The sequence below is a fragment of the Onychostoma macrolepis genome, chromosome 15 (assembly GCF_012432095.1).
Source record: "Onychostoma macrolepis isolate SWU-2019 chromosome 15, ASM1243209v1, whole genome shotgun sequence".
In the NCBI taxonomy this organism is placed as follows: domain Eukaryota; kingdom Metazoa; phylum Chordata; class Actinopteri; order Cypriniformes; family Cyprinidae; genus Onychostoma; species Onychostoma macrolepis.
This window is the reverse complement of record NC_081169.1, coordinates 2817272-2831967: the sequence shown is the minus strand read 5'-3', so window position 1 is coordinate 2831967 and position 14696 is coordinate 2817272. Positions and strand designations below refer to the sequence as shown.

The window sequence follows — 14696 nt, the reverse complement described above, 5'->3', positions numbered from 1 at the left end:
ATGCAAAAGCGGCAGTCCTTCCGGTGCACTCAGTGTCCGAATTCACTCACTTGTTTCATTCACTCCTTCATGTGAACTGTTTTAGTGGCCTAATGTACGGAAAAGTGAATGAGGGTATAAGGGGCAATTTCAGATACAGCCTTTGACTTTATTGTCAGCCGGTAAGGCACTCATCCCTTCAGCATGGTGGAGTGGTTATTTGTTTCCCATAGTGTCCTCTAGAGCAGTGCTTCTAAAATCTGTCCTGGGGACCCACAACTGCTGCACATTTTGTATGTCTTTTTTTTTTTTTTTTTTGGTGGAAGCAAAAAAGGAGAATTGTAAGTTATAAAATTGTAATTCCAATTTGATATTTCACTTGCAAGTTTATATTTTTTAATTATGCCTTTATATAAGTTTATATCTTGAAATTCTGAGTTTATATGTTGCTTATATTCTTTTTATAGTCTGGGTCTCTATAGTCTCTATTTTTTTATTCTATGGTGGAAACTGCCTTCCATACCGATTAGTGTTTATATATGAGAATAATAGGTTAAAGTGCCCCTATTATGGGTAATTAAATGTTCATATTTTGGTTTTGGGAGTCCCCAACAACAGGTTGATATGCATGCAAGGTCAAAAAACACTTTCATTGTCTTATAATATGCATTTATTTTTACCTTACTTGCTCAACAACTCCCTAACGATTCGCCAAAGACTATAGAAATACAAAGACGGTTCACTCCTATACTTATGAATGGGAGAAAGTGCTACGCGCAATATGGCGTGATAGTCCCGCCTTCTAAATGAAAGAGCCAATTGTTGATTGGTAAAGTCATTGCGTCACTGCAGCGGCCATTAGAAGCTCCGGTTCTCATAGAAGCCCCAGACTGGACCAGCAGCTGCACATGCACAGTCATAAGCGCATTGGAGCTACGCATGTGCACTGGCTGGTCTAGCCTGAAAAATAAGCTTTTTAAATGCTGTTTGAGCTTTAGAAACAACATTAGTGGGGCAGTTCATTTCAGATTTTATTGCTGATTTGAAATATGTAATTTAATCGCGAGTTCAACGAGCAGTTTTTGAGATTTCAGGATTCCCCCATTCATTTAGATAGGACTTGGTTTTGTCTGAGCTGCCCGGAGGCATTGCAAATATGGCGGCCGAGTGAACGGACTTTCCATGAAAGGGACTTTGGATTCGCTCAACGATTCATTTTTCCAAACCCCTCCTTTGCGTGACGCTAATCTACAGTGATTGGTCTCATTTCATGTAATTCCTGATAAAGCAGTGTTTGTGAGCTCAGTGCTGCTTTGTGTACAGTGTTACCGGGGAAACAGATCTTTTTATCACTCCAAAAGCGGCACCTAGTGGCAAAGAATGAATTTGCATTTTCATTCAGACCAATGCCAAAAGACCAACAAGTGGGCGGGCAATATGCTAATGTTTCATGTTGACATCAGCATGAAACGGCTTGGGATTCGTTTTAAAAACTACTTTGTTCAATGATTCAGAGTAGACTCTTTCTTTTGAGAGACAATGGGTGTTTCTCAAACGGAAGGCTGCATCCTACCGAGGCCGCGTCCTTCCTAGTTCAGTCCTTCAGAGTCTTGTAGGCTAGACAACTCCTCGGCATTAAACGCTAGAATGAGATGCTCTAGTAAGTGTGCGTGGCTACGTCACATATGTTCCCGCCCTCACCGTCACAGCACAAAAACACTAATAAAACTTAGTTTTGGAAAAATACTTTGTATTACAAAACTTTATATTATTTGGCTATCTATTAATACAATGAATCACAGCCGTCTACAATCTCCCTGTGGCTTAAATTATTGGCAGTTTAGCGTTTAGTAAGTAATTTACACCAAAACAAAAGATAACATCTATCCTTTCATGTCCGAAAACATTATTTTTGTCTTATAGTTCATAATAAATTCAGACAAGCTCAGTACTGACTCGTTTTTCGTCAGTTTATTTTCATGAAATGGAATGGGTACAAAGGATTGTGGGTGATTGAAGGTCGCGGAGGATACATCCCATGCATCCTTCAAATTCCGCTAAATGAAGGACGCGAAACGAAGGCTGTCTTCCAAGGATCCTTCCGATTGAGATGGCCTTTAACTATGTTTGATGACGTGGCAGCCTTCGTAGTATGCAGCCTTCCGTTTGAGAAAAACCCCCATGGCTGCATCCGAAAACTTAAAAAATGCTGCCTTCGGGGCAGCATTCCAAGACAAGAAGGCATCAAGGCACGTCCGAATCCAAAGTTAGCTTCACTTCCTGTCTCATGAGATACCTTCATCTGATCGATTTTTGAAGGCAGCATGTGTCCTGTATGTATCCTTGCATGTATCCTTCGCTGCCTTTGATATCCCACAATCCTGTGCGTTCCATTCTGTGACGGTTGAGCTAAAAAATAAAGATTGCGTATGAAAGTTGCATTTGGTGGTCAGTTTGTGTGTAAATGTATGTTTCTGATTAACTTTGTGCACTTTTGATGTTATTTCTAGCGAGACATTAGTATTATAGTAATTAAATATTTGTTTAGTTATCACCAAAACTCGTTCTATTTTGTTGTAGATCATTAAACCATTACACTGTCTCAGAAGCCTGTCCGAAATCAGTTTTGTGAGGTGCCTTCGTGCAAAAATGAGCATAAGGTAGCGAGGCAGCAAGTCAGCTGCCTAAAGGCCTGGACACACCAAGCCGACTTCAAAGAACTAGCGGCGACAAAAGCCGACGGTGTTGTCGCCTCCGTCGGCATCATCGGACCAAAAAGCTGCGCGCGAACACACCGCACAGACTACAGCCGACGGCAAACTAACACGTGCGTTCTGCGCATGCGTGAGAGGAATTAACGGTCTATATCAGCAGCTATCAATAGTATATATTCGTAATTCAAAAGGAGAAACCGAAACTAAGATATATGAGATAAACGCAGATATATACGAAACGTAAACAAATCAGCGCTTGCTTACCATTTTGAATATCAGTAACGTTGATAACTCTAATCATTTTAAGCGGCTCATGTTGTTATGAAAACACTGGCATATTAGAATGATTGGGAAAGATCACGTAACATTTAAACAACCTTCTGTCTGTACCGCTTTCATTTACGTGCTTGTTTTCATCACTTTCGCTGTAATTCTCTGGCACTGACTCGTTGGCAGCCAGGCGTTCGACTTGAAGCAGCTCTGCGCTGGATGATCAGTGTTTGACATCAAAATACCGCGAGATCGATTCGAATGCATAGGATCCGTCTGCTCTCTTGTCGCTCTCGCGGTACTTGATGTCATACACTGATCATTCTGCGCAGCGCCGCTTCAAGTCGAAGGACTTTCAGATTTAAAACTTTGCAGGATGTTTTCATTCACTTACATCCGTGTTACACACTGCATGAAAGGTCATTTAAAAAAAATCCATAATAGGGGCACTTTAAATTAAGTTTGTTCACCATATAAATTAATCGTGTCTATTCAGATGAGTTGGATTAAACTACTTCCTATGGATTACTTTTACAATGTCTTTATGAACTTTTTGGGGGGAAATGATAAGAGGGAATGAGTAAATTATGACAGTTTTTTTATTTTATTTTTTATTAAGTCACAAAATATCTAAAACTCTTGAATTTGAAAAACTACCATGTACTTTTATTAGCTCATGAAGCACAAGAATAGATTATTCCAAAACTGGCAAAAATACCAAAACTACCTTCTTCTAATTAAGAGGTTTGCCTGTTCAGTTATTTTTGTCAGGACAATTTTCCATATAGGCTACTAAATTTTAAGCAGATTTATTACAAATTATTATTATTACAGTCTTGGATAAGTATTTGCTCCAAAGGCCAAAGCTGAGAAAATGGTGCTATAAGGTGGAAAACAGTAACAATTTTAAACATTTTATAAATAGTAAAAATGTTACAGCCTTGCTGACAGAATGAAAGCCTGTTAACAAAGATTGCACGATTTTATTATTAAATGGCACTGAGACTAAAGTTTCAGTAAAGTTAAAATAATATGTAAAGAGTTTCAATGCAACATTTTTGTCTGTAAAGTCCTGAGTGTAACTATTTTTTGCACCTAGAGTAAAATACAGGTGCTGGTCATATAATTAGAATATCATCAAAAAGTTGATTTATTTCACTAATTCCATTCAAAAAGTGAAACTTGTATATTATGTTCATTCATTACACACAGACTGATATATTTCAAATGTTTATTTCTTTTAATTTTGATGATTATAACTGACAACTAAGGAAAATCCCAAATTCAGTATCTCAGAAAATTAGAATATTGTGAAAAGGTTCAATATTGAAGACACCTGGTGCCACACTCTAATCAGCTAATTAACTCAAAACACCTGCAAAGGCCTTTAAATGGTCTCTCAGTCTAGTTCTGTAGGCTACACAATCATGAGGAAGACTGCTGACTTGACAGTTGTCCAAAAGACGACCATTGACACGTTGCACAAGGAGGGCAAGACACAAAAGGTCATTGCAAAAGAGGCTGGCTGTTCACAGAGCTCTGTGTCCAAGCACATTAATAGAGAGGCGAAGGGAAGGAAAAGATGAGGTAGAAAAACACAGTGTACAAGCAATAGGGATAACCGCACCCTGGAGAGGATTGTGAAACAAAACCCATTCAAAAATGTGGGGGAGATTCACAAAGAGTGGACTGCAGCTGGAGTCAGTGTCAAGAACCACTACGCACAGACGTATGCAAGACATGGGTTTCAGTTGTCGCATTCCTTGTGTCAAGCCACTCTTGAACAACAGACAGCGTCAGAAGCGTCTCACCTGGGCTAAAGACAAAAAGGACTGGACTGCTGCTGAGTGGTCCAAAGTTATGTTCTCTGATGAAAGTAAATTTTGCATTTCCTTTGGAAATCAGGGTCCCAGAGTCTGGAGGAAGAGAGGAGAGGCACACAATCCACGTTGCTTGAGGTCCAGTGTGAAGTTTCCACAGTCAGTGATGGTTTGGGGCGCCATGTCATCTGCTGGTGTTGGTCCACTGTGTTTTCTGAGGTCAAAGGTCAACGCAGCCGTATACAAGGAAGTTTTAGAGCACTTCATGCTTCCTGCTGCTGACCAACTTTATGGAGATGCAGATTTCATTTTCCAACAGGACTTGGCACCTGCACACAGTGCCAAAGCAACCAGTATCTGGTTTAAGGACCATGGTATCCCTGTTCTTGATTGGCCAGCAAACTCGCCTGACCTTAACCCCATAGAAAATCTATGGGGTATTGTGAAGAGGAAGATGAGAGACACCAGACCCAACAATGCAGAAGAGCTGAAGGCCACTATCAGAGCAACCTGGGCTCTCATAACACCTGAGCAGTGCCACAGACTGATCGACTCCATGCCACGCCGCATTGCTGCAGCAATTCAGGCAAAAGGAGCCCCAACTAAGTATTGAGTGCTGTACATGTTCATACTTTTCAGTTGGCCAAGATTTCTAAAAATCCTTTCTTTGTGTTGGTCTTAAGTAATATTCTAATATTTTGAGATACTGATTTTGGGATTTTCCTTAGTTGTCAGTTATAATCATCAAAATTAAAAGAAATAAACATTTGAAATATATCAGTCTGTGAATGAATATAATATACAAGTTTCACTTTTTGAATGGAACTAGTGAAATAAATCAACTTTTTGATGATATTCTAATTATATGACCAGCACCTGTAAATGTATGGAAGGAAATCAGGGTTGAAGTATTAAATAAAAAATAAAAAAATGCCTGAAAGACAAAAATGCACAAGGGTTACATTTTTAGATGCCATCGTGTAGTGTAGTATGAAGATTTGTCCTTTCAAAAATGACAGTAAAACACAAGCCTGTTAGAAAGGACTGTGCTTTGTTTTGATACAGAATTCTTTTTATGACAGATTTATTAATTAAACGTATAGGCCTATAGTAGGATGCAATACACATTCCTCAGTTTTCATACAATTAAAATCTCCATTGTTCAGGACTGCACACTGCTTGAGAAGATGCTTGTTTAAAGTGTGTGTCGCACACAGGTCTGATGACAGCCATCTGCTGGGGTCCAGGCCCCTCGCTTCTCATTGTGCTCTTCAGAGAGAGAAGAAAAGCCCTTCCCCCGACTCCTCATTTCTGAGCTCTTCTCGAAACACACACGACTCCATCTGACAGAGCTTTTCCATTGATATTTCAGATTTTAGTTACAGAGTCCATCATCATGAATTATAAAGGCTGACGTGACGTCAGCGTGAACTCGACTCCTGCGAAGGCGAGCCGAAGCAGAGACCCGAGGCATGTTTGAAGCGCTTTTTGCGCGCAAGTAAAGGCAGATATGCTCCGAGAACCGCGTCGCTTCACGAGCGGCAGGACTGAGGATGAGACGGCGGACTCGGGCGCGGAGACCGCGGGGTGAGTTAGCGGAGAAAGCTAAACATCGGCTCACTTTTGTTTGCGTTTCTAAGCGGAGCAACACAGTAACGACAGAGCCGACCGCTTTATGACGTAAGCAACAAACGATACACTGTAACTTTACAAACAACTTTTGATCTTCGAATACGCGCCAATGAACGTGGATGAAGGTAGCTACATGATCTAAAGCAGGCAACTATTTATTATTGGTTTGTATGCATGCAACCTACCAAGTGTTGAACGACCATGAATTAAACTTTAAAGTGTTCAACTCGGTTTGGCTGTTAATGAAAATGCAACTAGTTTCAGGATGTTTGGTTACAATAGCACTTTTGTTTATAGAATATGTCTTCCTTATGATTATAAATATATAGATGTTTGTATACCAAACAAATCTTGTCAGGCAGACAAGGATCATTAGATGACTTTATTTAAGGATCACCTTGCAGCCTCCAAAAACAAATTCTTATTTGAAATATTTATCATCTTTGCCGACATCCTTCAAATCGCTAGGTTTACCCATTAATCGACAAGAAGTATTTTGTTTTCAATCATTTCAAATACAATAAAATTTAGTATGATCACTTATTCTTGTATTTATTTTAACATGTCAGAATAAGTGTTGTTTCATTTTTACATAAATATGTTATTCTGAATGACGATGAAACATTTTGACATTTTTTCACAGTTGTTTGAAACATTAAAGTAGACACTTTACTTACATTTATTATGATTTTTGTGTATATATAGTCACTTTGATGTGGATATGTCTTTGACACACACACACACACACACACACACACATTTGTTTTTGTGAAAAGTGGGGACGTAATGGTTTTTATACTGTACAAACTGTATGTGCTATTACCCTACACCTAAACTTAGCCATTACAGGAAACTGCATTTTTACTTTCTCAAAAAAAACAAAAAAACTCATTCTGTATGATTTGTAAGTGTTTTGAAAAATGGGGACATGGGGCAATGTCCTCATAAGTCACCTTCTCCTTGTAATACTTGTCATACCCATGTCATTATACAAATTTGTGTGACAAAAACGCGCACACACACACACACACAAACACACACATATAATACCAAATTAAAGTAATAGTGCCTCCTAAGTCTTTTTGCCTTTTTTTGTTTTGATATTGTCAAAAGTAGTTCCATATTTTTAACTTCATTTATGAATTGTTCACAATTAGGCTTAGCTTTAAATGTGATTTTTTTCCCCATGAAAATGAATGAATAGTAGGCCTATATTGTAAAATATTAATATTCAATTTGTATTAATATTCAAAACATTCTGGAAATGAAGTTAGAGATGTCCATCCAATATATTCTTAAATATATAATCTAAAAGAAAGAATGAATCACTGATTCTTTAGAAACACCACAAAATTCATTTTCCATTCCAGAGTTTTCCATTTGAAATCCAATACCTCTCTCACTTTGTTATTCATAAAGAACTTATTTGTTATTTGCTGATAGATGGATATCATTTGAACAGTATTAGGCCCATTATAACAAGCGTGTTTTGTTTGTTTGTTTGTTTAGATCTGACTGCAGTAAAATGTCCTGCAGTAGCAGTAAGTCCATTTTCATTATTTCATTTGCTATCACATCAACAGCCAGGCTTGTGATTTGATTTTTCCTCACCGCTCTGTCCTTTGTCCAGCGGACCTCTCATCCGTCCCGGGTCAGGAGCTTCTGCTCACCGTGCACCTGCTGACCGACCCCGGCGCATCTCTGCTCCTCCAGCACACTCTGGACCGCCTGCTCAAGCGGGTCCGTGCCGGCCTGCGCCTCTTCCACGTGTCCGAGCGGGCCTGTCCCATTCATGCCCAGCGCCCCGCGGCCGGACACCCCTCACATGCTGTCACCATATTCTTACACGAGTCCTACGGAGAGGAGCGTATTCTCCGAGTGCTGGACTTCCTGCAGTGTCCGCCGTGGCAGTATCACCATACGGAGAGCTGCGGTACTAGTGAGTCCGGCATTAATGACCCATCCAGCACCCTACTGAGGCCTTATCTCCTGCCCAGCAGGGACTTCTACAGCCTGGGTGCGGGGATGCCGGTGTGGGGTGTCCGGCCGGTGCACTACGGAGGGGAGGTGGTGCGGGTGACTTTGCACAGCACCTATGATAACTTCGAGGACACCGTGCGTTTATATGAGACGGTGCTGCAGAGGAGGGTTGAGGAGCAGAAGACGGGCTTCTGCTGGTTCACGCTGCTCTCAGAAGCCGGGTTCAGTCTGCAGCTGGCCATCAAGCAGCTCGCGCCCGGGGTGCGTGTGGAGCCGTGTTACTCCGCCGTGCTGCAGTTCAGGGTGGAGGAGATCGGACAGCTCGTGCCCTTACTGCCCAACACCTGCTCGCCCATCAGCGCCAGCCGATGGCACACTGAAGACCTGGACGGCAACAAGATCCTCTTCCAAGTAGGTCACCGGAAACGTGCTCTGGTTTATGTGTGCACTTTTAGTGTACAGTCATAGTAGAGTTTCTGCAGGTCTTAAAAATCTTAATTCACATTTTCACAAATGAAGGCCTTAAAAAGGTCTCAAATCAGAGACTTTCTAGTCTTTTCAAAGTCATGACATTAAATGTTGCATGCGCTGCAAAAATTGAATCTTCCTCCGTGCTTTTGTAATTTTTATGACCCTACTCACAGATATTTGTGACCACAAAAGCAGTCATAAGTAGCACAGGTATATTTGTAGCAATAGCCAACCCATTGAATTGTTCAAAATTTGCGATTTTTCTTTTATGCCAAAAATCATTAGGATATTAAGTAAAGATCATGTTCCATGAAGATATTTTTTAAATTTCCTACCGTAAATATATCAAAACTTAATTTTTGATTAGTAATATGCATTGCTAAGAACTTCATTTGGTCGACTTTAAAGGCAATTTTCTTTTGCACCCTCAGATTCCAGATTTTCAATTAGTTGTATCTCTGCCAAATATTGTCCTATCCTAACAAACCATACATCAATGGAAAGCTTATACTGTATATTATTTGATGTATAAATCTCAATTTAAAAAATATTGACCCTTATGACTGGTTTTGTGGTCCAGGGTCACATTTTTCTTGTTTTATTCATAAGCTCACTTCATTTTGATGAATTTATTTAAAATTGTGTTAAATTGGAGCAGAACATCTCAAATTCATAAAAGTTGCAGGATATAAAAAAACTCAGTATTTTTGTCTTGTTTTCCAATATAAATATCTAAACATCCTTTTATCAACATGCTTGAGATGCAAAATGAAGAGATGAGTCTGAGAAATTGATCAAAAGTTTGAGTTTATGATTAAAAAAAGAGCATATCTGCCAATAGGATCAGAAAAATTTTCTAACAAGACAACTTTATTTTTTGACCCCATTGACAGATATTTGTTCTTGTTTAAATCATAAACACATTTTGATCAATATCTTTGTGTGCCCTTCCATTAATTACTTAAAATGTCTTTAATTGGTCTTTAAAAGGTCTTTAAAAGTCTTACTTTAACATCACAAAACCAGCAGAAACCCTGAATATGCTGGAAAAATATCCTCAGAAAATTACTGTTATTACACATTTGAACCATATGGTTTTTCTATGAAATGTAAGGCTGCGTTTCATATGTTTTAAGCCATTTTCCATGAATTTAGTATAAATTGGTCTCAGATTGTCCATTTTAAAGCAAATCCTGTTTTCCTTGAGGTTTGAACTTTTACATATTAGAAGTTGAGACACCTTTATTTCTACAGCGCTTTATACAGAAATATACAAGAAAATAACAGCTGCAAAAATTCAGCAGTTTTGAAATGACTTCAATTTCAGCTGTAAAGCAGCTCTACGGATAAGAAGGCAGTAGTGGCATTATATTCAGCTCAGTTTAGTTCATTCAGTTCAGTGACAGTGTTAGTGTTGGGATATTCTTTCTTCTGTGAAACACAAAATACATTTAGCCTGTATATTTACATGTATACATTTTAATTCCCCTTATTACTTTATGTTCCTGATGCCGACACAGATTTGTGTTGTTCAGATGTATGATCAGTGTTACGCCACACAAGTCCGTGATGACTGTAATGATGAGATGGAGGCTTTATGATCTAATGATCTGATTACCACAGCCTTGATGTGTCTGTGTTAGACCTCCATATGGGAATGAACATGTTTTTGGAGGAGATGACAGCATCTTTTCCACCACATGACTATACACTGCTGGAATCTGAGAATGATCCACAGAGTGTTTCCCCAGATCCTGCATCTAACATCAGTTCAACTGCATTCAGCAGACTTACGCGGCATCTCTTTAATATTCATCAAGAGTTTTGAGCAGATCGTTGTTCAGAGTTAGCTAAAACATGAGAGTTAATGTGAATATCAGCACTGGCTAGGCATTAAAACAAGCCAGAGGCCGTATTGCGTGTTTATCTCTTTTATACAGTATATTTTTAAAGTAAAGAAAAGCATGAATTTATGGAAGCCCGTTTCCACATCATTAAAATTATGACTTTTTTCCTGCAATTGCGAGTTTGCATCTTACAATTTAGATTTTTCTTTCCCAAAATTGCAATTTTAAAAAGTCAGAATTGTGAGATAAAAAGTCCTATTTTTATTTATTTATTTATGCAATACAAGCTTCCAAATAAATCAAAGAAAACTGAAACTGAAAAAATGTATACAAGGGGAGACTGGTGGTCTTGATGGAGACTTTTTGCTTTAACATTACAAATTCAGGTTGCAATAATGCAGTAATAACATGGTAACATTCACCATGTATTAATGATAAGTTGCATATCAGATAAAATTTAGTTTTAGTTGAAAATATTAACTTATGACTATTTTATAAAATAATGATTCATCGGGTCCAAATGGACCCAGAATGCTCAAATACTATACAGATTTTGAATGCATTATGAGGGTTAAACTACAGTTTTCTAAATGACTGTTGAACTGATAAAGCGTGGTTTTCTCCGCAGGTAAAAGCTCCAGCACAAGCCCAAGGCTTCCTAAGGTCTGCGTTTCCTCTGAGCTGTCCCAGGATGCTGCTGAGGAGCTGTGGGGCTGCCAGGCCCCCTTCCACCGCTCCCTGCAGGAGGACGTCCCATCTGAAGCAGCAGGTCGAGGACCGCTGTCCCCGCGGCGTGAGGTCAGGCAGGGAGAGCACTGGGTCAGATGGCACCTGCAGCTCTCCTCCGGGAAGCTCCTGTTATTCGTCCCAGCGCAGCAGCCCCGCAGGCCTGTCAGTCAACTGGTATGAGCCGGCGATAACCTCCGAAACCTCCCTGTCCCACCTCCGGCTGGAAGAGGAGGAGCCAGAGACCAATGTGGACACGGGTTGTGCTGTGAAGCCGCAGGCCGCTTTAGGAGCGTCTGCTCTGCTGACTCTGTCTAGAGACCTGAAACACGGCCTGGATGAGGCTGATGAGAGCGTGAAGAGTGTCCAAGCAGAGACACAAGTAGAAGAGTTCTTCATCTGACTGTCCACACTTATTCAATTGGAAAAGCAGGCAGCACACATTTACATGAATGCACTTGGCAAAGCCGCTTACAGTGCATTCACATTGAATCAATTCAAGCATTCCCTGGGAATCAAACAGCAATACTGTTGCTTTCGTACATGATAGTCCACTCACATCATTAATTACGTAATCTTAATAAATTAATATAATTCCCTAATTGTATTTTATCTTTTGCATATCATAGAAAATTAAAGAGCCTCTATTTTGCATTTTAATACAGTTTTTTAAGTATAAATTCTATGATCAATATAACAATTTCAGTGAATTAAGGATTGTGTCGCAATTTTCAGAATTACGTTTGGTCCTCCACAGCTTTAAAGGATTAGGTCATCCAAAAATGAAAATTTGCTTTAAATTTACTCACTCTCAGGCCATCCGAGATGTAGGTGAGTTTGTTTCTTCATCAGATTTAGAGAAATGTGTCTCTGCATCAGTGTCTCAGCAATGGATGCTCTGCAGTGAATGGGTGCCGTCAGAATGAGAGTCCAAACAGCTGATAAAAACATCACAATAATTCACACCACTCCAGTCCATCAGTTAACATCTGAGAAGACAAAAGCTGAAACAAATCCATCAAGACATTTAAACTGTTGCTAAAATACGAGTCCATAATCCATAATAATGCTTCCTAGTTAAAAAGTGTTCTGGTCTGAATCAGGAGATAAATCTGCACAGATCAAGCACCGTTTACAAGTCAAAACAGTCCAAAACAGCTCTAAGCAATATGTGGCTGGATTTTGATGTGAGATACAACAGGAGATGCACTTTTTCACTGGAGGACTCCTATTTAGTTAAAAACATCTTAAAGATGGATTTGTTTAAGCTTTGGTCTTCTCAAGATATTAACTGATGGACTGGAGTGGTGTGGATTACTGTGATGTTTTTATCAGCTGTTTGGACTCTCATTCTGACGGCACCCATTCACTGTAGAGGATCCATGTGATATAATGCTACATTTCCCCAAATCAGATAAAGAAACAAACTCATCTACATCTTGGATGGCTTTTTGAGTGAACTATCCCAGCCTGCACCTGATGTGTCAAATTCAGCTAGTATTGGACTAGTGACCTATAAATTACCCACCATCTTAAATATATTTTATTTAATTGTGTCATTACATGCTTTTAATTTTTACATTTAAATGTAATTTATTATTTTTTTTTTTTTACAATTTTTCACTATTTACTAAAATGTTTTTTGTTTTTTTTTAGATTTTAAATCCTAGAGTTTGAATCTGAACTTCTGGACCTCATTCCATAAAGTATAATAGTTTTTATAAAACAAACTGTGTATTTGTAATAAAACACGACTAAAAGACTAGTGAGCTACAACATTTCTGTCAAAATACAATTTATTACAGTATTAGATTTGATTAGATTAGTAGTGTATAACAATGATTGTCTTTTGATTGAGTGCAAGTGAATGAGTCAGGCTCAGATAATTAATTGTGCAGTTCAGTCGGGAAGTATATTTAGTGCTTATCATAGAAAAGAGCCAAAAGTGCTTGAAAATGTATTAGCAAATACAAATGAGCGTTTTGTGAATAGTCTTTTAGTGACATTGGGATTGTCTGATGATGCAATGTTTGGAGGATGACAGTTTAATCACAACACATTGAGAAATTAATGTTCTGTTCAAGCAAGCAGGCTGTGTTCATACTGTTTAAAGTATATCTCCTGCACACCTGCAGAAATAGCAGAAGTAATGCTAGTACTGTTTTCTGAACACATTCTCTTAGTGTAGCATGAGCCAAATTATTAATATGTTATACAGTACATTGTAAACAGGCACTGTGCAAAAGTAAATGAGTGTAATGAAATTAGTAAACCCTAATTTGCAGATTTATGTTATTCCAGACCCAACCAGTGGGCAACTGATGTAGAAAAGACATCAATTTGACATCAAAATATACCTCATAAACCTCAAAATATACATAATAAAAACAGGTCAAATATGCAAATCAAACTGACGTCAAAAACTTGACATGACGTTGATTTGATGTAAATTGAACATCAAACATATTTCAGTGTGGGATTAACTTCCTATTTTCACCCAATTATCACTGGAAGAAATTGCCATCCAAACTAAATTTAAAATTATATAACAGCATCTTGATCAAGTCTTGACTAATATTCGATTTCAAATTGATATCAAGGCATCCACTGAGAAAGCACTGTATTTGTCTCAGAAATGTTTATTGTATTTCCATTAAATTATTAGTACTAAAAATTTCAACTCAGCAGAATTTCTGAGACTGTCTCAGTATTTTGACATTTGACAATGTATTTTTATGAAATGTATTAAATACATAGTACTTTGTATTTACAGTTATTATTTGTAAAATAATGTCATATAGATTAGTAATAAATTAATTTAATAATTATGTAGTCATGTGAAGAAGGATGTTTGAAATAAATGAGCGGAGTGTAGTTCTCTTTAATAGACCCTCTGTGTCAATTTGGAGGATTTTTGTAAGGCAGCCTTCATTCATTTTGTGGCCTTCATTTAGTTTACTTTTTAAAAAAGCAGAAAGTAAATAGGCATTGAGCTCATACAGTATGTATTGTAGTTCACTTTCTTTCAATCACTTCCATGTTGTTTCGAAGTTCCCACACTAGGGGTCGCTCTTGGGAGCCCAGACACCTCTGACATCATTGAGAAAAGGCCATTGAAATTGTTGAGCAAAATTTGCATAACTGGCCACACCTCGGACGTATAGGTATAAATAGGCCAGCCTGGCATTTGCTCACTCATTCTGTATTTTGGAGCCGAATGCAGCATCTCTCTGTGTGAAGCGGCACTCCTTCACCTC

At 38.6% G+C, this 14696-nt stretch overlaps 1 protein-coding gene across 2 annotated transcripts; it reads left to right on the top strand.

Moving 5' to 3' along the window:
* Window positions 1-5770: 5770 nt before the first annotated feature.
* Window positions 5771-12316, top strand: LOC131520772 (protein FAM124B). Of its 2 annotated transcripts, none has more exons than XM_058745241.1 (4): window positions 5771-6370; window positions 7925-7956; window positions 8046-8806; window positions 11342-12316. In XM_058745241.1, exons 1-4 carry the CDS (start codon window positions 6294-6296, stop codon window positions 11840-11842), a joined length of 1371 nt encoding a protein of 456 aa, XP_058601224.1. In that variant the 5' UTR covers window positions 5771-6293; the 3' UTR covers window positions 11843-12316. The 2 variants fall into 2 exon arrangements, with proteins under 2 accessions (XP_058601224.1, XP_058601225.1); XM_058745242.1 differs by lacking the exon at window positions 5771-6370 and adding an exon at window positions 6513-6540.
* Window positions 12317-14696: the final 2380 nt, after the last annotated feature.